General features: G+C 41.0%; 1 protein-coding gene across 10 annotated transcripts in view; it reads left to right on the top strand.

Annotated features, from left to right (window-relative positions):
- Positions 1–26,526, top strand: part of RBFOX1 (RNA binding fox-1 homolog 1) — a 1,171,935-nt gene that overhangs the window by 497,819 nt on the left and 647,590 nt on the right. For all 10 annotated transcript variants that reach the window (XM_058035398.1, XM_058035402.1, XM_058035413.1 and 7 more), the window contains one exon: positions 4,017–4,079. In XM_058035398.1, coding sequence (XP_057891381.1) covers positions 4,017–4,079 — 63 coding nt within the window. The remainder of the gene's footprint in view (positions 1–4,016; positions 4,080–26,526) is intronic.

Here is a 26,526-nt window from a genome sequence, read left to right as displayed (position 1 = left end):
TCCTTCCACACAAAACTCCATTTCTGACATTGTATCAGGTGTTTTTTTCTCCTCCTTGAGTTTCTTCTGTGCCCTCTTCACAGGACACAGCCTGTGCTTGGTGCTTTGTCCTTCCAGGTTCTGTGCCCCAGGCCGCCCTGATGCCATGCTGCTCCTGTCACACAGAGCATTCCCTGGGACATGGGGCCACCTCTGCAGCACTGCTGGAGGAAAAGCGAATCTATGGGGTCTGAACATGCATCCAGCACATCCCTGGTGGCTGTGGCTGCACTGAGGGCCAGGTCTGAGCTCCCAGGGCTGGGGCAGCTCCCAGGGGCTCTGTGGTGCCCCAGGGAGCAGAGCCCAGCTGGGTCTGGAGAGCAGAGCCAGCTCCACTTAATGCCTCAGGTTTGAGCTTTTCTATTTTTCAGATTCTGTGCTGCTTTAGTGTTTGAGGCTTCATGTTCAGGGATGGTGAGCTCTGTGCACAGAGCAGGGAGACAAAACAATTCCTGCTCCAGCTGGGCACCAAGGACAAATGATCCAAATCTCAGGCCCATGACCCTAAAAAATATGGGCTGAGGAGAGAAAAACAAGCAGGGTGGGACTGCATGGGCTAAAGGTGGAACTGGACAATGAACTGCAAGGTGCAAATGGAGCAGAACTGATCACAGTGAGAGACCCCATGGCCTGTCACCCATTTTGGGGCTATTTTGGTTCATCTTGGGTGCAGCCCTGGCTGGGCTCTTGTGCTGCCCAAGGTGGATCCATTGAGGAGATCCTTTTAATAAATCCCTGCTTTATTCTTCAGCTCTGTCCAGCCTCTGCTCTAGCTCAGCCTTCCCAAGACATGCCACTGACAGCCCCAGGGTCCACCTGGGGGCTCCAGGAGCAGCAGCCCCCTGGGATGGAGGGGGACAAGGGGACCCTTGGGGTCTGGAGTCCCCACAGGAGCCCAAAGGCTGGAGAGAAGGGGCAGTGTAGTCAGAGGGCCATGTCTGAGGTCAGCCAGGTTGGAGATGGAAACCTCATGGCACAGTTGAGCCCAGAGCCTGAGAAATAATAATTTTTTCATTCTAATAGGAAATGCTGTTCTGTAAAGTATTCATTGTAACGACTGAATTAAAAAAAATAGCCGTACTAAGGTGTTGCTTAAGATTCAGGATTAAATTTAATGGTAATAAAGTGCAGCTAGAAATGCTCAGTAAATGGTTTCAGTCCCCTCTTCTAAGGCTAATCAAGGCATTGAGCTGTTCTCTGTGGAGCATCCTGGCATAAATATCAAATGTGGTTTATCATATTCCAGTTGCATTTCGTTTTTTCTCCTTTTCCCTTTTTTTAACCTGATGTTCTGAGGATTTCCTTTTAGTGCCTACAAACATCTCCTTTTGACAGACAGTGCAAATTAAAAGATATGGCTGGGCAAAGGAAACTGGAACCCAAATATGCCCCCTGGGTTTTCATTTACAGTTAGAAGCTACAGACACAATTACTGCTGACAGAAATGCAGAAGCCAGTGGCAGAGTGCATGTGGCAGTAGAGTCGTGCCAGGCAGTAATTGGGAAGATTATTTTTAATCAGAGCATATCCTACAGCCCAAACATTAGAAATCTCTTGTAAGGCTGACAGGAAATTAAACTGAGACCAAACAAAAAAAGCCTCAAAATAGAAGTAATATGGTTAGAAGTCTAATGATGGCAGAACTCACTGCTTGTTGTATTTGGTTGTTATCTAAAGGGAATGGCTTTTAACTTGCAGCAAGAGATATCATTGTTTAATTGCATTTTTAGAACAGAATTAAAAAATATCAGATTAGATCAATTTAGACACAGGCTTTTGATAAAGGTCTGAAGCAGTAGATGTTAAGTCAGGCTTAGTAATTGTATATATGTATTAGTAGTGATTTTTATTATTGCTTTAGGTAATTTTATTTTCTTTAATATAATCCTTAATGAAACCACTTCTACTGGAAAATAACATAATGTCTGGGATGCTCTTGGAATGCTTGGCTCTGGTGATATTTTTGAAGCCTGGATGGGCTCTGTCTCAGTGACCCTGCAGAACAAGCTCACCTTGTTGGGGCTGCCTGAGCTGCTGCCCTGAGGGAGAAATCCCTGGGGTGTCTCAGTACTGGCACTTTCACCTGGAAACACTTCTTCACTTTTAAGTGAATTTTAATAGATAGTCATCTGTGCCAAACTTCTCCCTACACGCTCAGCTGGGCTTCCTCCAACTGCCTGTGCAGTTTCCCTTGTCCCTGAAAAGAGCAGGTGTGGTGTTTTCTGGGGCAGGAATTGAGGAATCTGACTCCATGTTCTTAGAAGACTAATTTATTATTTTATGATATTAGGTTATATTAAAGAATACTATACTACAGAATAGAGAAAGGATACAGAGAGAAGGCTAAAAGGTAATAATGAAAACTCGTGGCTCCTTCCAAAGTCTGACACAGCTGGACAGTGATTGGTCATTAAGTCAAAACAATTCACATGAAACCAATCAAACAGTGACCAGTTGGATAAAAAATCTCCAAACCACATTCCAAAGCAGCAAAACACAGGAGAAGCAAATGAGATAATATTGTTTTCCTTTTTCTCTGAGGCTCCTCACCTTCCCAGGAGAAGAATCCTAGGCAAGGAGGATTTTTCAGAAAATGTGACAGTGACAAGCAGGAGCACTGTGGTCAGGCTCTGCTGCTCTTGGTGTGCCTGCCACGTGTAAATGTTGTAATACCAGCTGCAAGCAAAGCTTAGCTGACTGGGAATTTATTTCTCAGTCATAGGAGTGCAAAACTTGCCCGTTTCGTGTTTTGCCACAATTGATGGCAGTTGTGGAAAAGGAAATTTAGCACTGGCAATGTGCAGGTGGTGTTTCTCCACAGGATTGCTTGTAGCTGTGTGGGCAGCTCTCAGTGGCATTTTATGTCAGTGTGGGGAATGAGGTGAAATGCCCAAATCCAGAGCCAGCCAGGTTATCCTGAGGCCTGCAAATAGGGTTTTATCACAATTACAGTAGAGGTTTTTCACACAAAAACTACTGGCATTTTCCAGCTTCTTCTAGTCTTTCCTTCTACTCAAAGTTGCTTCATAAAATCATGTGAATATGCCTGAAAGCCTGCTGGTTGTTTAGGTATTACCAGAGTAGCTGGGTAACAAATCCAGTGTACTTGGTGAGGCAGATAATTTCAGTGTGTACAAGCCCTGGAAATTGTGCCCTGTTTACTGTTAGGAATTTTACTGACGTGGATAAAAAGCATATTAAATTTACTGACAGATTGATTTGATTATACTCTGACTTAAGTGTGTATTATCTTTGGAGACTCAAAATATGGACAAAAATTCTACTTTCAGGAGTATTTATATCAAAGAATCCATAATGCCCTTTGCATGTGGAAATGAAAAATGCATGTAGGGAGAATCTGTTAGGTAAAACATGGCTGAGCTTACTGTACCTGCTGGAATTCAGTGAATAATTCAGCAAAATGTTACATGTCACAGCTGCTCATTAATAAGAAAGAATGGCAGGGAATAGTGTTACCCAATTGGAATTCCCAAATCTGTGCTTGTAAAGTATATTCTGAATGCCCCCCTTTTTGTTATGTATTTTATGACAACTTTTCTTTTGCAAAAATGCTGCAAATTTTCAATTGAAGGATACACAAAAAGCAAATTACAGTGGTGCGTTCCTATTGAAACAGAAACCTGTGCTGGGGAAAATTTACAGTTATGGCTTAATAATTTCTATTTTAGTAGGTAAATTTGCAATGAAAACATAGATTTTTAGTTTCAAATGCATTGCAAACTGTCCATGGAATGTGTAATAAATAATGAGGCTTGTGAATCGATAACCAGATTTTGCAGTTTGGCTTTGTACTACAATAAAAAAACCCCTTCTGACCCAACAGTGTGTGCAGTGACAGCCCAAGCAGTGGATTATCAATTGTATTTTTTTGTTGGATCTCTCTGTGAGGGCAGAGCACAAGCAGGAGCTGCCCTGAATCCCTCATTCCCACTAAGAATGTGATTTTCTCTCCCCAGGAAACTCCACAGAAGCCCCATGCGAGTGGTGCCTATTGTTTCCATGAGCAGAGCCTCCTCTCAGTAAGTCCCTGGGTTTTTTCTTGCCTGTTGATTTTCCCAGATCTCTCCTGTGCTCTCCCAGTTAATGCAGAAATCCCTGGCACTCTCCAGCTTGCTGCATCAGCAGGCTAACAGAGCACAAGCAAAGGGTCTGAGGGTTTTAGTCTTCAGTGACATCCTTAGGAAATGATCTTGCCTGGTTCTGGCTGGAGATTAAAGGGATTTTCTCTTGTGTTTCCCTCGTGCATGTTTGGGTTGTGTCACTGTCAGGTTTGTGCCACCTTTGGCTGATTACTTTGTGTACAGATTACTCACAGACACTTTGTGCCCTCAGAACAGCAATGGATAATTAATTCATCGTGCTGTCCTTTTGAAAATGCTCTCTATAAAGTTAGAATAGGGAATATAATGAATTAAGCTCCAAAATTTATAGGACGTACGAAAAAAGTATTTGTGCTGATTAGTTTTTTGCCTTTTCCCTTTCTGAGAAGAAGCTTTCAAATCCAAACCACTTGTTGCTCACTTATACTTGGAATTTATTCTTTAGTAAAGTTTTTCTTTATAGCACATACATAAACCCAATAATGATTAAGCACTTTTTATTCAGGATATAGATTTCTATACTTATAGTAAGCACAGAAGTGTCAGACAAAACTGTAATTTGTGGTAGATGTGTATTTTATATTGAAACAGTTTTTAATTATCCTCTGCTTAAAATAAACTCCAATTCTCAGATATGTTGTATTAGATAATGAGCATGGTTTGTTCTGTATTAGGCTGAGTATATTTTGCTTTATATGCATTTATAATTACACTCTTCTTTGTTCTGTGTTGCACATGGGTATTGACAAAATAATAGACTGTGTTCACTTTTTTGTTCCACTGTATTAATGTGAGAAGCTGAGTTCTGCCCCAACACACAAAGTTTCATGTCACTGAAAAAATTAGACACACAGTCCTTGCTAGGAAAAAAAAAAAGAAGAGTTTTGCATTTATTCTCCTACACTGAACACAATCTTCCTCCTAATGTCTTTGAAATAAGATTTCATTATTTCAAAAAGACTGCCTGGCTTACTGGATGAAAAAAAAAAAAAAAAGCCTGTTCATCTTGAGGATAGATTTAAATCAATTCTGTAGTGCTCAGCATGCTTGTTGCTTTTAGCTTTTCCTCTGTCACGAACAGTATTTTCTAGCACAGAATAACCTTACAGCCCTTAGCAGAATTTGATGCAATTGACAGCTTTTGTTAGAAAAATTCTGGTAAGAAATTGCACGAAGGAGGTTGGGGTTTCCAGCCCAGGGGAGACAGCAGTCCCTGAGATAATCACAGCATGTTTGGAGGAAGCTCACATTAATTTGGCTGCGAACACAGTGCCTCAGTAGCTATAAATTCAGCTTCCAGGAAAAGATATTCATTTTCCCCTCAACGAACTAAAGCAGAGGTCTGGGGAGCTGCAAGAAGAGAGAAGGAGAAAACGCTCGTTTGGAACCTGAGGAAGGTTTAACGCTCCCAAACCTGCTGGTGCATCGTGTGCTGATTATTTTCCATAAGGCAGCAGCAGGACTCTCCATCAGCTGAGGGGTCCCTGTGTCAGCAGGCTCAGCCCCAGCCCCGGGTGTTGCCTGGAAACAGCTCTGGATGGGAGCTGGCTCCTGGCAGCTCCATCTGCCTGGGCGGGATGCCCTCCTCGCTCCCGGGGCACGGGGCACAGCCACCGCGCTGCTGGAACGCTCTGTCCCCTTCCCTGCCTGCAAAAAGGCACTGCAAACCACAAATTCCACCCCAGCACACAGGTGTTGGAATTGCATGTGTTCAAATGAATATCTGCTCCCTCTCAAAATCTCTTGTAATAATGGAATTTTGTATTCCTTGGGTTGAATTTCATTTCAGTTCCTAGCTATAGTTGATTTGTAGTTGTTTTCCTGTTTCATTTTGATAGAGAAATATGTTGAGGTAAGTCTAGTTTGAACTAGAGAAATCCTCGATTTTAAAATTCAGTTTCCCAGCCTATGGATTTGGGTGCTTGACCTTCTGTTAATGGTGCAGTGATGCCTCCAGTACTCCAGCAAAGCTGCAGTGCATTGAGCAAACCAGTAAACAAAGCAATACAAGACAGCTCCAGAAAACCACTGAAAATAAACGTGACAGGCAGGGGAGATAGAATTGTTCCAAATAAACAGTGGGAAATCAAGGACAAATAGTGACTGGCAGGGGGTCTGGAGCAGAAAAAAAGAAAAGAAATCAGAAGTGTTTTGGTGCTTGGCAGAAAGTTTCTACAATTCTTGCCCATTCTGTTGTTTTTTTTTTTTCTTCTTCTTCAGGTTGTGCATGCAGCAACAGCTGTTCCATAATTTGATAAACATACTGTAATTAAGTGATCTTGTTTATTAGTAACACCTTTCCCTGACTAGGAGATTTTAAAGTGGCAGAGAAAGGATGAGCCAGGGGTGCTGCTTCATGTTAATTTGACAGCTTCATCCTTTGGAAGCTCTGCCATGGTTATCCATGTTTTAAACCCTGCTGGATGTAAAAATATTTATGTTAAAAGGCTTTTGCTCTCCAGTCTTACCTTGCAGAGGCGCCCGCAGGAAGGGCTTATAAAGCCAGGGGAAAAAAAAGACATTTAAACCCCTTTTCTCTAATTTTAGAGTGAGCTGTGTTTTCCTTGGAATTGTAAACACGCAGAACATAATAAAAGAGAAATAGCTGTAATTGCATTGAAAATATTAGAGGGCATTATGAGTCCTTTTTTCCCCCCTCATTAAACACATAGTGAAAATTTGTTAAAACAATAAATCTATTTTCCAAAACATCATAGCATGCCATGGAGGAGTCTGAGGAGTTTAGTGTGATCTAGGGAATTCTACCTGAGAGATGTGAAAAAAAAAAAATTGTGAAAGAGACCTATTATAAAATACCACAATTCTCTTAGAAAGAAACCAATGTTATATCTTTATCCTAAAAAAATATAGAAAAAATTAATGATGGCATTCTTTTTTATCCATCTCTCTCTATTCTGATGCAGTCTGAATGAGAGTATGAGTCTAGAGAGTTGAATATTTTTTCAATTGCAGCACTTTGAATTACTGATATGTGCAAATTACAGTAAAAAAGGGATGAAGAATGGTAGTTAGACAACATAAATGATGCAGTAAGTTCTGCTCCATTACTTTATCTCAGCTAGGATGGGGGACTGTTTAGTTGTTAGGATGTGCTCCACTGTCATATTATTCATTGTTGTTTTGCAATATCTTCAGATATCTTCAACAGTTATTGTAGGAATTCATTAAGGGCCAGGAGCAGCGAGGCATTTCCCCACTCCTAATGATGAGCAGAGAATATTCTCATGGATGTTTTTGCTTCAGAAAAAGCTTAACTAGGGTAGCTGAGCCTGACCTGTGCTGGATTTATCTTTTTTTTTCCTTTTCCTAGTGCTGCTGTGAGGTAATTCAGTGTTAGGTGGCTGTTTGTAATATTGCTTTTCCATTAGTTAGATATGTGCTTTCCTGTTTAGGGAGTGAAATATACTTTTGTTTAATTTGGTGGGCTTGGGGTATTTAAAATCTGCATGTTCCAAGGTTTCATTTACCAGAGGGGAAGAAAATGTTGTGGGATTTTTTTCCTTGCTGTCATTAATGTGAAGTTTTTATGAGTAAAATCACCATTTTTTTGGATGAAGGAGCAGTTATGTGGGAGCAGGTTTATAGGAGTCACTGTTAAACCACTGCTATAATTTCTCATTTCCTAAATGGTAAAAGGGCTACAAACCAGAGTATCAGCAGTCTGCCTGTGATTTACAGGTAATTCTGCTGCTCAGCTCACTGAAACCATGATCTTCCTACAGAAATAAAGGAGCTGTCCTTGTTTAGATTGTGCTTTATCACTGCTGCAGGTGATTTCTGTATTTATTGGGGCAGCTCAAGTTACTCTCTCAAAGCAGATCCAGGAGCATAAGGGCCACTGAAATTGAATAGGGCATCTTGAAAAGAAGAGGCAGACTCCTAACACAAGGAGTTTTTTTGAAATATCACTGTAGATTATCACAAATTATAACTCTGTAACTAAAATTAGCATTGTAAATTCCCTTGGTTGTACACAAATGTACATGGAAAGAAATATTGCGACAATTTCCTAATTTCTCCTTCTTCCCTTTTAACAATTCAGTCCCTATTTCTTTCTGATGGATTCTTTTCTAAATTTTCCATCTTTCCAAGAGGTGTTTTGAGTTAACCAAGTAAAAGCCTTAGGGGTTAAATACAGCCTGGCCTGAGCCTGTGTATGTACAGTTCATGGCAGCTTGTTTTCTGAACATCACAAAGACATTTTCTTACTCAGGCTTTATGAAAGTTTCCACATGCATGTAAACACCCAAAATAATTTCACTGGCAATTGTTTGCACTCTGGATGTTCTCCAGATTGCAGCTTTAAGAGGGTTTTGATCAAGTTCATTTCCACAGCTCCGTGGCATTTAAGAGCTATCAAGCCCCAATATTCCTGTGAGATTAGTATGTGCTATTATCTCTTTATTACAGAAGGAGAAGCCAGAAAATTGAGCAGCCTGAGTGATGTGCCAGGAGAAGGAGTGTAGCAGAGCTAGGATTTGAATTCATGTTTCTCAAATCCCAAATCATTGCCTACGTTCTTGGGCCATCTTTCCTCTGCTCTGCCTCTAATCCAGTAACTTTTATTCTTAATGATTTTTTCATTTGACAGTGAAAAAGACCTTATAATTTCATGCTCCTTCCTGCCTCATAAAAGTTGAAATTTTTCCTTAAGAAAATCCTGCAGTTATTAAATGTGTATGGAAAGTGTGTGATATGCAAAGTGCTATCAGCACAGGGCAGAGCTAATTGAAATATGACATTCCTGGTGATGGTCTGGGTCATGCCAGGGGTGTCCCCATCCTTTAATGAAGATATAAACTCGATCCACTTTTCTTTGAAGAGCTTACAGACTTCTGAAAAAATGCAGGCACTTGGGTACTCAGTACAGGAAATTTTAAACCTGGCCGGGCTGCTCTGGGTTTTGGGGTGTGCTGCTGGAAAAAAAACCACGGAGTGTGGGCACTCAGGGGTCACAGTGAGGTCTCCCAGTGCTGTGGTCAGTGGGGAATCCCTGTCCCTGCACACAGAGCACTCAGAGCCCATCTAATGCCCTAGAAATATCTCTTTATCCTGATCTGAGCATCCCTGGGCACCACCTGGTCCTCTCCCAGTGGAGGAACGTCTTTACTGCTCGTGGAAATGAACAGGAGCATTGGATTACAGGAATTTAGAGGTGAGGGAAATTTCATTTCTCTTTTGTCCCCCCAGTACATTTGAGGTTAGTTACTAAATCATAAGTCTGTGTTGTGGCGTAATTCCTGTGTAGCACAAGCACAACCAATAGACAACAGCTTTTGTGGGAATTTTTATTTGTCCTGCAAGATGTGTTAGAAATCATATAACTGATAAGTCTTTAAATTTTGGATATGAGGTGGCAGTTGGAAAATGCAGGGAGGAAGGAGAGCTCTGGGGAGTAAGAAAAATCTGTTGATAAAAAATGAAAATTTTATCCTCATGCTGCATCGTTTGAGAAACTTAAATAGGTGAAACAACATGAGTTTGTCAAAGTGGATTTGTATCTGGCAGCATTTGCTTTTCCTTCAGGAGTTTTTAATATCAGATACTGAGATGACCTCCTGGAACTGCTCTGACTGTGGGCCTTCCTTGGAGCTCACTGCACTGTGGACCCTTCTAGAACTTACCACTGGGGTTCAGCAGTGTGGGATTTCTTACCAAGGAGTTAAGCCTTTATCTTTTATGCTATTGAAATATGTTTCCACCTGTTAATGCATTGAGGAGAGCAGCTTGTCTGTGACCAAAACCCATTGCAGACTAATCAGGGCAAGTTTGGGCGGGTGGGTCAAAAGCAGAGTCCTTGGCTCTGTGTGTTAACAGGGGTGTTCACAGGGGTCCCAGGATGAGGGCAGAGATGAGAATCTTGACTCCATGTTTCAGAAGGCTGAACTATTATTTTATGATATATATTATATTAAAAGAAAATGGTATATTAAAATGATCCTAAAATAATAGAAAGAATTTCATCAGAAGGCTAGAAAGGAAAAGAGATGATATCTTGTGATTGACCAGAGAATCTGAGCCAGCTGACTGTGATTGGCCATTAATTAGAAACAACCAACATGGACCAATCAAAGATGCCCCTGTTGCATTCCACAGCTGCAGATAATTATTGTTTTTCCTTTCCTTTGAGGCTTATCAGCTTCTCAGGAGAAAAAAATCCTAGCAAAAGGATTTTTAAAATATAAAATATGTCTGTGACAGAGGGAGGGCTGTGTGTGCTCCTAAATCCTAAATTCTTGTGCAGCCCCAGCTCACTGGTTGAGGAGGGAGAATGAGGAAAAAGAAGAGAGAAAAATAATGAAGACAATCGTGATGCAAGCACTGCTCAGCCACAGCCTGGCAATAGCAATAACACCCTTATCAGCACTGCTTTAGACAAAAAATCCAAAATACAGCCCCACATGGGCTGTATCTGCATTTCTGTGATGAAAATTAACCCTGCCACACCTATAATATTCCTGGTTTTCTTCACTGTGAAGTTTCTGCTTTCCTCATCTGCACCCCAGAGGAACTTTCATGAGCACACCTAGAAAAGAGAAGAGAACCACTTTGGCAGAGTGGTTTTATTTGTTGGAGAGTTTGTTTTTGTGGTGTTTTTTTCCCTTATCTTGAAGGATAGTTTACACAGCTAAATGACACAGTTATAAAAAATATATATATATTGGGCCTACACTGAGAAAAAAAATTGATCTGAAATCCTTCACAAATTATGTTTTTATCAAGACCAAGATGTTGTGTGCTATTGATTTTTAGATCCACACAGCCTACAAGTAATAGAAGTTGCAGAGACAAAATAATTTAAGATGGTTTTCTGTCTTTTGTGTAAGCCAGGTTAGGATATTGAAGAACAAATCAATTTCTTTGCCACTCAGATTCCTTGAAACCCAAAAGTAAATTTCAGCATGAGTTATGGTTCCCAAATATTTGTATTTTCTGGTTCCAAGTTTTTTCCTGCAGGCAATAGGCCTGGTTTTGTCTGACAGGCTTTTTTGAACCTTGGTCACTATTAGTGCAACAGGGAGCTGTGAATAAAAGCATATAGGAGGCAGGAGCACCATGGATGAAACCTAGCAGCAAAAATGCGAAATAGAATCGTGCAAAAATCTTGTGTAAATAGCAAAATATGCAGAGGATTCAATCCAAAGTAGGGGGGAAATGATGAAGTGGCAGAAGTCCATCTCTGGGACTGGGCTCCACTGCCCTGTGTGCCCTGATCACACTTTGAGGGATCAGTTCTGCTGAAAGTGTTGGACGATCTGACAATGGGAGCTGGATGGATCAGGGCAGAATCAGCTTCAGGGAAGTGTCTTTGTCATTCAGGGCAGGAATTCTGAGTACTTGAATCATTTGGCTTCAAATAACACTCACCTGGAGAAATAAAACATTGATGGGAGCTAAGAAAACAATAAACCCACTACAACTAATGAAAGCACGTAGTACACAAGTGATTTTATGGCAGCTCAGTACAAGTTCTTGTGACTGACTCAGGAATGTTTGTCTAAGGAATGTGTTCAGGAGGATATTTAGATTTAAAAGCTACAGGTATGCTCAGAACAGCACACTCTGTATTGGACAAGTTGTGGATAAAGAAATTACTTGTTTAGACCTGATGTTTAACTACACAGGAAACCTGCATTTGCATAACTTGATGAATAACATTAGAGTTGGCTTTTCTTCAGCTTTGTTGGGTACCAGAGGGAGAGAGTAGGAGCATTCTGCAGAGAGTACTTTTAAAGCAGCTCTGAAGCTCACTTGTTGAAATGCTGAAAACATTTTGTACCAACTGATGTGCAGTTAAATGGAATAGGCTGATCCTCAGTAGGTTCAGGGGTATTTGTATCATCATCTAGTTTTCCCTGAAAGACTCTTTGATGTAATAGGAGACAACTTTTTTGTGATTCATAATCTTAAAGAAAATGGCCCATATTTAAATTGAGTGTGGCTCTGTCTCCAGATGTCAATAAATTATTTCTTCCAGAACACTAGTCCCAAATGCAGATCCTTGTAAACATCCCCCTCACTACTGCTCCTTCCTGGTATCCAAACTCTGCCTCTCTGGTTTCTTGGGAGACCTTTTTAGTGTTCAAAGTGGGGAAATTATCCCAAGCACTGTTTTGCTGCACTCTGGAGACTTCTTCACTGTTCCACACACACTCCTCTTCCTCTTCTTTCTGCTCCATCCCACTCCTCCCCCTTGTGGGATGTTTCTCCTGCTTCCCTCAGATGTGGGAATGAAGTCCTGCCTGGATTCATGCTGCATTCCAGGGGGAGATTTTGTGCCTTCCTTTATGGGCTCTCTGGGTTCAGTGCTAAAGGAACAGAGGGGAGAAAAACAACATCATTCTTTCATTGCTAATAGTGCAGGATGGAAGGAATAAAAGCCCTAAAATGTATGAAAAGGCCGTATGAGAATATTCTAACCTGAAAATAAGCCCAATTCCAAAATTCCAAGGACTAATGTTCTCTGCAGCAAAGCTGGGAAGGTTCTCAAAAAAAGATCTGTTCTTTAGGGAGGGGGATTATCTGCTTAAACTGCAATATCAATGGAAGCACTGCAGGAGGGTTGGACTGGAAGGCAAAACCCACTTGGTGACCCAGTTATTGAAGAAATCACAAAGAGTGGAACCAAGATCACCCAGCCCTGTGGCAGATAGAGCCATTGCTGATAAAAGGACAGATAGCAGATATGGGTTATGCTGAGGAAAGAGGAGAGGGATTCACTGGGAGGACAAGGAGGGCAGGGGGAAATGCAGCCAGAGCCAGAGGAGAGCAGCAGCCTCAGACACACTTGGGTAATGGGGACTGGAGATTGGGATCTCTGTCTCAGCACAGAGACAAGTGATAGGGAGATTTTAGGGGCACATCCATGAACCACGGGGCTCAAGTGTAGTGAATCCACTGGATCTGCCAGAATTCCACTGGAATGAATTTGTTTTTTATTAATTTTTAATTTTTATTGATTTTTGATTTTTAATTGATTTTTTAATCTTTTTTTCAAAAAATTGGGGTTTTTTTACAGTGAAGGGGATTGATGGAGGGAAGTGCATGGGAATCTACAGTGTTCGCTTTGTAAAAGGGACAAAATAATATTTCTGTTGAGACAGGATTGTTCCAAGCAGGCAGAACTAAAAGTGACAGGGAAAGTGCAGAAAGCTGAAGGATTAAGTGCCAGAATAAAATTCACTTGGAGAATTTGATAATAGATGGAAATCTTTCCTTGATGAGGGCGTGCATGACTTCTTATTGCTCAGAAGGGTTTTTTGGGAAACATCAGATGGAATTCTCAGCAGCATTAGTTCCATGCTTGACAGCTGTCAGAAAAAGCAAATTGAATATTTAGCAACTTTGAGAGAAGGCATTGCACACAGAAAATACAGCCCTGTTTCTGCTGGAGCTGGTTTCACATGTGCTGCTGAGCACAAATTTTGGTTTCCACGCAGAGGTGTGGTCCAGGGAAGGTGGAGGGATGATCAGAGGGGAGGAGGAGCTGCTGTGCAGGGCAGACAGGGAGTGCATGGTACAGCCTTTCCCTTGGGAAATGAGGGACGGAGGAGTGAAAGGGAGAAAGGATAGATTGGAATCATTATTGGTATTGATTTGAATATTGATGTTCTAGTGATGTGATTCATAAGACAGGGATTATGGAGTCAGACTGATGAAAAGCATGGCTCTTTCTGTGCTATTCAACAGCTTTTCCACTGGTTCAGATGCAAAAAATGAGTGCAAGTTAAGAATAATTATCTAAATAAATGTATGGTATTTCCTACAGAACAAAATGCGGGATATCCCTCCTGGCAGATTACTGTGGGGACACTGGTGCTTGTATTCTTTCATGAACATCTAAAGGTGATTGTTGTAGGACAGGGGATTTAGCTGACACAATCCAGTTAAACCAGCTCCTCTGATGTGTGGCATTAGAAATGTATTTATGGATCTGGTGTGTGGCTCTCGGTTATGGTTTTTTTGTGTACAAAAATTGTGTATCTAGAAATACATAATGGGAAATTTAAAGACAGGAATCAGCATTTATGTTATTCACTGGCTTTAAAAAATGTATTTGTTGAATTATGATGAAAGAATACTATTTAAATCTTTTAAAGTGGCAGTAGTTTTCTTGAAAGCCATTTTCTATTGAATTGATTCCGATCACATAATTTTAGATTCCAAAATGTTTTATTGATCTGTTTAGGGAGAAAATCAGTCCTTGGCTTTCAGGTAAACCTCATCTCAGGGCCCTGTAATGTGGGATGCAGTTGCACTCAGCTTTGATACTTAGCTACCCAATCCTCCTTTTTTTGAAGGGAAATGCCTTCAAACCAAGTGTTTGAAGTGCCCCCAGGAGCAAACATGGGACGTTTTGTAGGTCCCCTTCTGTGTTCCTGCAGCCTCTGAGGATAGTTTCATGATTTCATAAGGCCAAGACTGGGAAAACCATTGAAATTCATCATTTTCAGACAACCCTTTCAGTTATTTTAATGTGTGTTTTTAATGGTCTTGTAATTTAAGTGTTTTCTCAGCCAAAGATCAAGGAGTGGTCAGTTTGCTGTCTGTGTGGGGATGAGATTTTCTTTTTAATCTTCAGCCTTAATCAACCTTTTGTGTGTTGTTCTACCCAGAGTAGTTGTGACCTAGAGTGGACTGACACTGTTTTATGGACATAATTAATATAATTATATGATCAATAATAAATATCATTAGTATAAGAATATGGTACGGGCCACAGTATTTATTTGCTGCTATTTTCCAGCATTCCTAAGTTCAGCAGAACACAGAAAAGGCGATTTTTCATTCTTTTTTGGAGTAAATTTGGGTGTTTATATAATGGAGAAACACTGGAGAAAAACCCCATTTACATAAGAATTCAGGAGCAAATGAAACAAAGCTAACTGCATCCTCATTATTCTATTTGAATGCAGCCAACTCTGCCATTTGGTGGAAGGCCTTATTAATGACTCCTAAATGAGCAGACTTGGGATGGTGATATTATCTGTGATGCATTATTGAATCAACAGAAATAAACCTGCTGTCATTAGCCTAATTATTTAGATATGCTGGAAGATAATGACTATTTTAAGTGCAAATAAGCTGCAGTTAGGAAGCAACTAACCAAATAAATAAGTGAGGTGGGATAGCGAGGGAGTGACTCATGGGAGCAGGGAGGGAAAGGGGAGAAATGCGAGGAATTATTGCAGAAAAACACTCGGGATGACATTTCTCAGTGTGGCAGGGAGGGAAAAGTGCTGATCCCTGAGGTGGAGGGATGGAGGGATTGATGGATGGATGAGGGATGGATGGAGGGACTGATGGATGGAGGGGGTGGGTGGAGAGATTGGGGATGGATGTGGATGGATGGAGGGATGGATGGATGGATGGATGAAGGAATGGAGGGATGATGGATGAAGGGATGGATGAGGGAAGGATGGATGGATGGATGGATGGATGGATGGATGGATGGATGGATGGATGGATGGATGGATGGACACACAGATGGATGGGGGATGGATGGATGAGTGGAGGGAGGTAGGGATGATGGATGGATGTGGATGGGGGACAGGGATGAATGAGGGATGGATAGATAGATAGATGGATGATGGGGGATGGATGGATAGATGATGGATGGATAGGTGATGGATGGATAGATGATGGATGGCGTCAAGAGAGATGCAAGTTAGAATTAAGAAGGAAGTATTTTACAGAAAGAGTGGTCAGATACTGGAATCATCTACCCAGTGAGGTGGTGGAGTCATCATCCCTCGAAGAGTTATAAAAAAAGACTGGATGTGGCACTTGCTGCCATGATCTAGTTGAATTGTTAGAACACGGGCTGGACTTGATGATCTTACAGGTCTCTTCCAGCCTTGAATTTCTGTGATTCTGTGATTCTGTGATGGATGATGAATGGATAAATGGATGTGAGGGGGGGATGGATGAGGGAGGGATGGATAGATATATAGACAGAGGTGATATTGGATGGATGAATGGATAGATAGATAGATAAGGAATATCTATCTATTAGATAGATAGAAAGAAAGACAGAGGTGACGTTGGATGGCTGGATGGATGGATGGATAGATAGATAGATAGATAGATAGATAGGTAGATGTGATATTTTAATTGAATTTTAGGGTTTTTTTTTAAATTTTACCTCTCCTGCTTTGCCAGAACATGTGTCTGAAGTGAACTCTGAGCCTGTGCCAGATGAGCTCTGCCAGTGGCTCTTGGTGCATCTGGGAGTGCTGAAATTGCCCACAGATGGGCTGGCTTGGCTCAGCAGCACCAGCTCACTGAGGTTGGGCTGCTCTGCTGCCCTTCAGTGGAAAATCAGGGCCCATAAGGTAAAATAACTCTTCTTGTTATGAGTTAGTGGGGGAGGAAAAAAAAAGAGAGAGAAGGAAACTAAATTAACTTCCTTAAAAAATACTTGTTAAATGAAGTTGAATAACAGCTAATTTGAATGTCAAGTTTTCTCATTAATACCTTGATTAAAATAATTTCCTTTTTATAGCCAAAGTACTTGCATAAATATAGAAAATATAATAATGTAGAAGTTATATTTAAAACCTTTTTTCTGAGGTTTGATGTGTTTGTAATTAAGACTGTCTGCAAGAAGAAAATAAGGGTTACAGGCATCTCCTCATATTTGTGTGCAAGAATCTGTCTTCATGCCTAATTTTTCCCTAATTAGCTCCTAAAATAAGGAAAACCAGTTGTTTTGTGTGTTGTTTTGGGTTATTGTTGAGGTTTTTCCTCAATATCAATGTAAACCTGGTGAAAACAGTTCCTTCTGATTGCAGGAAGCCTGTACTATATAACAGAAGAGGAAATTTAGAATTAAATTTTCTTTTAGTGTCTGTGACTTCACAGTTTGCTGATAAATCCCCTTTTCTCCTTCATTATGAATTGTGGAACTTTTGATATCTGCAAGACTTTATGCAATTTCATCCTGCTTCTATTTTAAGTGATTGCAGCCTGGAAGATCCTCTGAACAAGGGGTAAAGGGGAGTCCTTTGCCCTGAGTGTTCAAAAAGAGACAAAAAAGAGCCCCAGAAGCCAAACAGAAGCAAAGCTTCCTGCACTTTGACTGAAGGTTTCTCCTCATTGGTGTAACTCTCATGTTAATTCTCTCTTCAGAATCTCCTGCGTTTATCACTCATCAGAATATGTCCTCTATTATATTTATTAGAATTAATCTATTTATTATAGTTCGTCCTCTATTATATTTATCCTCTATTAGATGTATGTGGTGGGAGTACATCTACTTTCCCATACTTCTTTTTGGGTTATTATGGAAACTCAGGGCACTGGGAATATTTCTCTCTCTGCTCTGGGGTGCCCTGACCCCCAGGGCAGCACTGACTTAGACTTTTATTCATGGAAAAAGTTTCTTAGACTTCAAGATAGACTGGAATCCACAAAAATGTGAAATAGATTATAGAGAGTAGTGCAGGTGCTTCACTTGGTGAGAAATTTAAGTTTTAGGATTTTTAGTATGTTGTAGATAGGTGTCAGTTCTTAATTGGATAGTTTAGTCTTAAAAGACCTTGTACCAAGAGATTGTTGGCCATTTTGTGCCTTCTAATGAAAAGCTGTGAACTCACAGCAGTGAGACTGTTTTACTGGTAAGAAATAATAAACACCCGAGTCCAAACATGAAATACCATCTTAAGTAGCTTCAATCCAGACCCAGAGAAACCAATAGCTTATTACCTAAGGATTTTTTAAGCTGAATTTTCTGCTGTACTGATATCAGAGAGGAATTAAAATGCCAATAATATCAGGAGTTTCTCAGGTCTAGTGTTAACAATTCAATGGTGTTAAACATACTGAGATAGATGTGGTGATTTGTACTTCATTTCTCATTTCAGTGGCTTTGCATTGCTCATGCTTTGGCATAAAAGGTAATTTAAATGGTATTTCACTTGAGAGAGTTGCATGTGTCTTGATCCCAAAGTAGTTTCCTTTCTGGAAAAGTTTAACCTACAACCAAATTGTAATGCTCAAAATATACAAAAGAGAAAGCACTGCACAGAGTCCTTATGAAACCATTCTGAAGTTGATGAATGTTTCATGGAGTTTATTTACAATATGTATAATAGGATTTTGCATAATTCAAAAGCATGCTATTTGATCTTGCAGCATTTATTGAACTAAGAGTTTTTATAAAATGCATAAACAAATATATCAAACCAATGGTGGAAGTACTCCAGGGTAAAGTACATCAGCTGTCTGAGAACTCTCTCTAAAGTGCCACTCGAGATTGTCAGTGTGCAAATGCCCTGTACACAATGAGCCTTTAAAACACATTTTCATATTTAAAGTGATTCCTCTGTCCTTTAGTACAAAAAATATTTTATTTAGTACAAATGATATTTTTGGAGTCATCATGATTGGAGCTAGTAGGGCATAAATAGGCAGCACACAAAGATTTATGCAGGTCCTCAGTAAATCCTGATTCTTGGGGGGTTTATTCTTGCAGATCTACAGTTTGAAGATGGAGTCTTTTAGGAGTCACTCACACTTCTCTTGCATGGGAGGTGTGGGATGTCAGAGCCTTCATCCAGACAGAGACACACTGATTTTCCCTGGAGTTTTCAGTACTTTTGTGATATCATTTTCTTGATATCATTTTTCTTATCCTTGGTCCTGGTGTGCCAGGTTCTGTTAGGGGTGTTATTCATGGGGAGGCAGCCTGCAACAAACCCAGCTGCAAAGGCAGTGGGCTAAGCTTGTGATAACTGAAACGTGTCTGGAGACAGATTTTTCCTTCCCAGGTTTTTCCTTTTTATTTAATTTCAGATTTTTCTTTGTTTAGTTAATGACATGTAATCATTGCAGCAGCCTGTGAAACAAGCACTGTAACTTCTGCATGTTATTCACAAGCCATTGCTGCTGTGTGTAGAAGAGAAAATATTTCCCACTGCCTTCTCCCAGCTCCCAGTGTGGACTGGAGACTGACAGGACAGAAAGCAACCTTAGAAAAACTGATAATTGCTAATGGATGTTAGATTCAAACTTGAATCAATTTGCCAATCTCCGCTCTTTGGCTGCTGCTGCTTTTAAAAGTTTTGGAGGTCTGATTTCTGTGTGGGGTGTTCTTTGCCTGCCAAGCTTTCCCAAATGTCACAGGTTTATTTCACATCCCATCCAATCTCCTTGGCTCATCCGGTGTTTTTGTCAGGGAATATCTCTGTAGTGCTGTGGGCATGAAGCAAGCAAAACCAAAAAGAAAAATGTGTTGTTTTTGTCATTTGGAAGATATTTAAGAATTCCTTTGCCTGGAAGAGGAACAGCAGAATTAACAATTAGTCAGCTTTCCTCTTGCTATGTAGAATTCTGTAATATGACATCTCCAAGTATCATCATTCTGTGATGATATGGGGACAGTGACAAATTATTCTCATTCTATAACCTCCAAACCTATGTTTTGCTGTTTATTAACCTTTAAAGGCCTCTGATTCAGCAGCAGTATGGAGGCTTGCATGTAAAACCAGAGGAGGGGCGCCAGCACAGATCCCAAAATCTTCCAATGGTGCAGTTACAGACCTCCCTCTGTGCCTGTCCAGTGCTCTTGGGAGGGTGCTGAGAAACCTTCACTCACAGGGGTTTGTAAGGAAGGATAGGATTGGAATGTAAACTTTGGTTGTGTTTCTAGAATAGTGATTTATAGAAATTATAGAGTCACAGAAGTGTTTGGGTTGGAAGAGACTGTGGTGGTGTTTGCAGGGGTCTCAGGATGAGGGAAGAGATGAGGATCTGACTCCATGTTTCATAAGGCTGATTTATTATTTTATGATATATATTACATTAAAACTATACTAAAAGAATAGAAGAAAGGATTTCATCAGAAGGCTGGCTAAGAATAGAAAAAGAATGATAACAAAGGCTTGTGACTGACCGAGACAGTCTGGACAGCTGGACTGTGACTGGCCATTAATTAGAAACAAGCACATGAGACCAATCCCAGATGCACCTGTTGCATTCCACAGCAGCAGATAATCAATGTTTACATTTTGTTCCTGAGGCCTCCCAGCTTCTCAGGAGAAAAAATCCTAAGGAAAGGATTTTTCAAAAAATATCATGGCTATAGAAGAGACTATAAGAGCTCCCGCCCCTGCCATGGCAGGGACCCCTCCCACTGTCCCAGTCTGCTCCATGCCCTGTCTGACCTGGCCTTGGGCTCTGCCAGGAATCCAGGGGCAGCCACAGCTGCTCTGGGCACCCTGTGCCAGGGCTGACCATCCTCACAGTGTGGGATGGTGTCTTCTGTAAAACTAATAAAAAAATACAGCTGAGGATGGTGGACTTAAGGAGAGACCACAAATGTAGTGAAAAATATCAGTGATGGTTGGGGAAGATGAAACAGGAAAGCCTTATCAATATGATTGTCTGGCAAAAGATTTTGAGAATTTGGAAACTATAAGCAAGATTGAAACGAAGGCAAGCTTTGAGATACCTCAGTTACTGAACAACTGGAAAACAATGGTGTGGCCAGCTGAAGGTGATCCCCTTTTGATGGAACAACACCCTCTGCTTGCAGACAGATCCAAGGGTCAGAGCAGACCCTACAGCTTGGCCGAAGGGGCCCAAAGAGGAGTTTTTAATGTAACACAGTAATGTAAGGGTTTAAAATGTAACACAGTATGGTAATGTAGTGATTCTTATAGGCTGTATGTAAATGCTGTAGGATTTTTATATTGTACTAGATTGGTTAGTGAGAATGAGAGTATTCAGCACAGAAGAAGATTTATGGTATTGTAATGGGAACTTCACTCTCTTACCTTTTTTACTCTCTCATCCTCTCTCCCCCTCTCTTCTCTCAGCCTGCTCTGAGCTGTGTTTGGCAGCTCCCAGCAGGGCCCTGCACCCAGGCCCTTTGCTATAAACCACAAGTTCCTTGACCTGGCTGCAGAGATCTCCCACCCTCCTACCCCGGTCACTCCTAGAAGTGATATTACTGAAAAAGGAAAAGAAAACCTGTCTGTTAGCATGTGAAAAGAGCCAGCAGTGTGCCGTTATGGCAGAGGAGCTGAGGGGTAGCTGGGCTGCTGGCACATGGAGTGGGCCCTGCTGTCTGCTCAGCCCTGGGGAGGCCACGCTGGAGTTTTGGGGCCACTCTGGGCTCCCCAGGACAGGGCTGATATAGCTCTGTTCAGCCTGAGAGGCTCAGGGGATCCTGCTCAGTGTCCCTGAGTACCTGGGGCAGGGTGCCAGGGCCTTTCAGCAGTGCCTGGTGGCAGAGCAGGGCACAAGGGGCACCCACTGGCACTGGGGGCTCCCCCTGCTCAGGAGGCATTGCCCACTGTGATTGGGCTGAGCAATGAGAGCTGGGTACCTGGGCACCTTCTGGGCTCCTGGGGCTGTGCCAAAGCTGGCCGGGCACTGTCCTGGGCAGCTCTGGGTGTCCCTGCTTGGTGTCCAGAGCTCTTGGCCATCCTCAGCAGCCTCAGGGTTAATTATACAACAGTGTTAGAGGCTTGTGTAACTCCTTCAGGCCTCAGCTTCCTCCTGCAGCATCATTAAACACTTCAGCAGAGAAGCAGGAAGGGAAAAGGAGAGCAGAGAATATCACTTTACAGGGAGTAGTGATTGACATAATTAAATTAGCTAAGTGTCATGCCCTTTCAGTTCTATCAGCCACTGCCCAGTGTGATCTCCAGCCATTTCAGGCTCCTTCATGTTGATACATGGAGATAACATCTGTGCCACAACAATTAGGGAATTTTGTCTTTTCCTTGTGTGAAGGATGAACTTGGAATTTAAATGAACAGGAAATAACCTAAACCAGACAACAAGTGCATGGCAAACCTCCTAACAGCAAACATCATTTAGTGCCAGGGAGAGGCTTTCTCTGTTGGAGATCTTAAAAAAAATAAAAAATAAATTAGCCCTATTCTGTCAAGGACAGCAGAAATAAAATTTGAACCTGTATTGAAGCGATGGAATGGAGCAGTGAAATCTCAAGGTGCCCTTATTTAAACACTTGTCTAAAGACAAGGTTTAGGATTCTCTTAGAAATTTGCATTGTCAGCTGAATGCATGGAAAAGATAACATTCCCATGCAGAGCTGAGCAGGGCATGGAGTACTTTAAAATAGAATAACATTATCTAAAAAAACCCAACCAACCTCAAACAAAAAATCCCCACAACCCAAAACAATGTGATCACTGTAGCCCAGTGTACCCACACTGATTTGTTCTTTGCTTTTCCTTCTTTCTACCCACACTCCTTGGCAGTAACACTTCTCTGAAAAAGAATTTTCACGCTGCTGCTTTCCTTGCTGTGCTAATCACCTGTATCTGAAAATACATCTTCAAAATTGTTTTACTCTGACAGGTCAGCAGATAAAAGCTGGATACCAGGGGGTAAATGCACTCACTAATAGACTTTCTTTCTGTAACCTAAGCAATATTCCAGAAAAAAAACTTGGGTCATCATTGGTGTTAGGTTTGAAAATATCACTGGAAAATGAAGTCCTGTACTTTGTTGCTGGAGATGAGATTTTTTTTTTTTTTTTTTTAGTCTTAGGTTCTGGTTTTCCTGTCTCTCAGTTAATTTATGTGATAATTACCACCACAGCTGACTGACCAAAATCTTTAATGATAAAACTATAGGAGCCCAGACCCCATGGTGGGAGTGAGCTATTAGTGCCTCTATGTGTGAGACACACAGAGTGCTTTTCCTTCTCAGAGTTCCCTTCAGCACAGTGCAAATTGCAGTGTCACAAAACACTGCCTGCTCCTCCATCTCAGCTCTGGCTGGGGTTTTGTGCCAGGGGTAGCATTTCCATCCTATCCCACAGTTTCTGCAGTGTAGAAATAAAGGTTTTGTTATGGGGCTCTTTTCAGGTTTATATGAAAATATGTCTTCATTCTGCTTTGAAGTTTTTTTACACGTTAGTATAAAATTACTGCAAGTATTTTTCAGCTATGTAGGCACCAATCTAATCTTACCACTTCAGTTTACAAGAGAATTGCAGTGTCACAAAGTACTGCGTGCTCCTCATTCCAGGTCTGGCTGGGGTTTTGTGCCAGGGGTAGCATTTCCATCCTATCCCACAGTTGCTGCAGTACAGAAATACAGGTTTTGTTATGGGGCTCTTTTCAGGTTTGTATGAAAATATGTCTTCATTCTGCTTTGAAGTTTTTTTACACACTAGTATAAAATTACTGCAAGTATTTCTCAGCTATGTAGGCATCAATCTAATCTTACCACTTCAGTTTGCAAGAGAATTGCAGTGTCACAAAGCACTGCCTGCTCCTCATCCCAGCTCTGGCTGGGATTTTGTGCCATTTCCATCCTATCCCACAGTTTCTGCAGTATCACACCCATTTTGGAGGACAGGAATTGCAAACAGAGTTGCTCTGCTGCAGGAACCTCTCAGAACTGGCTGGGCAGTGCCAGCTCTGGAAGGTGCTGAGTTATGCAGAAAAGGCAGGGTTGGCCATATTTCCATCTTTTTCACACTTAATGGTTTATGGTCCAACAGTTCTGTGCTATATATTATCTGTAAAAAGTGATTTCCCAGGTTGAACTTAAGAAATGCTGAATTATTGATGCATTTTAAGCATGCATTAATGGCTTGGATGTGAATTTCTATATTTAACATAACCACCAATAATCTGGGCCTGCTTAGGGAAGAGTGTGGTCAATTATTTTTCCCATTATCTAATGTTTGTTTCAGTAAAAACATGATTTATAGTGATCTGATTTATTGAAATATGAGGGTTTTTTGGCAATTTTAGTACTGTGGAACAGAATGTGTTTATTAATTGCCATGACCTAAGGATGACTTGAATCAAAAATGTTGTCCTTGCTAATGGCTGAATGCCTGCACACCAAAAAAAAAACCCCTAAAACAGATCTTTGAAATTATTGAGCCATTGGTTGTTTCAGAGCAGTAATATCACAGCTTCAACAAAAAACAGTCTTCATTCTGGAGCCTGGATATAGAACATCCAGAATCTCCCAGTATGTTCTACTGGAGCCTAAATAATAGTTTTGGAGTATAGTTAATAGTTTAAATTCCTGGAGTAGGCATGAACATAAAAATAATATTGCTTTTACTGTTGGCTGGATCAGGCAGCTTCTCTGACTGGAGATGAATTGGATTTTGTAGAGATTTGTTTGCAAAAAAGACCAAACAAATGTGGTGTGGTGAACTGGGCAGCTGTGGGACCAACATTTAGGAGGAGAGGAGAGGAGAGCACTGGAAAGGGCAGCCCTGCTGCATGGCTAAATCTCTTTATCCAAGATGCTGCCTTGGGGTCCCACACAGCATTAGGGAACTCAGGAGAGAGCTGCTGCAGCCTCCTTACCACTCAGAAGCCTTCTCTGGTTAAAAAAAAAAAATAAAAATTACCCTGAAATCTCGATTTTACACTGCCTGTCAGGGGCTAGGAAATTGATTGGCAATGCTGATATCAACTTAAGTTTGCTTCTAAAAATCAACAGTCTATTTGCAGCAGCCAGAGCACGATAGGCAAGGTTTCAAAAGCAGAGTGCCAGAAGGATTCTCATGGCCAGGCCAGCAGGAAAAGCTTTCTTTGAGGCACTTCGTGAGACAAGTGGCTTCTCTGGCATCAGAGTTTGTCCTGGTGCCAGAAGCCTTCCTGTGACAACAAGGCATGAAATTCCCTTCCAGCCTGGCATCTAGCTCGATTTGCTCAGTGTGGTAGGGACAGCCAGTTAAATAATACAAAGTGATTTTCAGCTAACACACCTTATCTAGTTGATATCCTTTAGGGCCACTCTGGTACACTTTACTGCTTTTTAGGGATGGGTTTTTTTTTTTTTCCCTGTGTAAAAAAATAGCACTTTACTCTTGATGAAACACTGTAGTGTCACTGAGGATGGGATGTTGGCTTGTGAAACCAGGCGCCAGTGTGTAAAGCTAAGGGGCCGATGAGCCATTTCAACATTCCCTGCAGAACTGCTGCTCTGAATGTAGGCTGCAGGTAATAAAAGTTGGTGTGTGTCATTTTGCACAGAAAAAGAGGGAAAATCCATTTGATTTCTTTTATTCTTGGAGCAGTGATTTTAGGAGTGCTCAGCCTATTCTTTAGGGAAGTCCATAAAGTGTTGGCACTTCCTAGCTTATTTCTGGTTTTAAAAAACCTTAAAAACCAAAATTAACAAATCCAGCTCCACCACACCCTAACAAACCCATCCACTACAACTCCCAACCTCACTGGCCTTGAGAATAAATCCCCTTCTACATTTTTAAACCAGAAAATGAATTTTACAGTTGCAGCACTTTTATTAAGCTGCAAAATGTGACCCCCACCTCCCATTGCCAGTGGCATTTGAAGGAAAAGATGTCATTTGGTACCTTAGGAAAACAGGATGGTAAGGAGTTCTTTCTGGTACATTCTTCATGTTCTCACTGGGGTTGGAAACTTTTAATAGTCCTTGTGAGAAAGGCATCAAAGCCTGAAGGATGAAACAATAAGAGAGGGAGAGAAAAAGCTCGATATTGTTAGAGCTGGCTTTTTCTTGAGGCTGTTTTCACACTTCCTCAGGCAATAAGATTTAAAAAAAAAAGTAGTCTCTAACATGAAGCCCACTTCTGGAGCCTGATAAGATAAAGCTAGACAGGCCAAGAAATCTTTATTTCTCTGCAAAGTTATTGGTTCATGTCTCATGTCCACAGATTAAAGAAGAAATTGATCTTGCTTTCAGACAAAGAATTTTCACAATTGTGCTGATTGTCAAGCATGGGTTAATTTGCTGAGTTCTTTTTCCTCTTCAATGAGTGGAGTGGTTTTGTTAAGGGGCTTTTTACAGGTTTATATGAAAATATGTCTTCATTCTGCTTTGAAGTTTTTTTACACATTAGTATAAAAACATACTGCAAGTATTTCTCAGCTATGTAGGCACCAATCTAATCTTACCACTTCAGTTTGCAAGATAATGTATTTCCTCTTTCATCACTGGATTTAGACTTACCCTTTAAAAATAAAAAGGGAAAAAGGAGATAGGAGACAAGACTTTGCTAAGCTGAAAGAACATGAAATATTTTTTTTTTCTTCCTTGTCTTCCTAAACATACCCAAGTAATTCTCTGACAGGAGAGATGCCAGGAAAAAGTGGAGAAATACCTGTGTAATGACCTTTGCTATTAAAATTAACGTGTGCCTCCTGCACCTGTTCAGAAATGGTTTAACATTCTTCTGCCTGACTTCAGAAACACTGGGTAATTAAACAGTACTTTCAGTGAAGGTCAACTCTGAATTAGTAGTTCATTAAATTATTTGTCATGCTGAATGTTACTCCTGGTCACCAGCAGCAGTGAATTCAAACAAAGAGCAGAGGAATGTCATTTTTTTTTGCTCTCATTGCAGGGGAAA

Source organism: Melospiza georgiana, chromosome 16 (genome assembly GCF_028018845.1).
Source record: "Melospiza georgiana isolate bMelGeo1 chromosome 16, bMelGeo1.pri, whole genome shotgun sequence".
Classification (NCBI taxonomy): Eukaryota; Metazoa; Chordata; class Aves; order Passeriformes; family Passerellidae; genus Melospiza; species Melospiza georgiana.
This window is presented reverse-complemented; position numbering and strand designations above follow the sequence as displayed.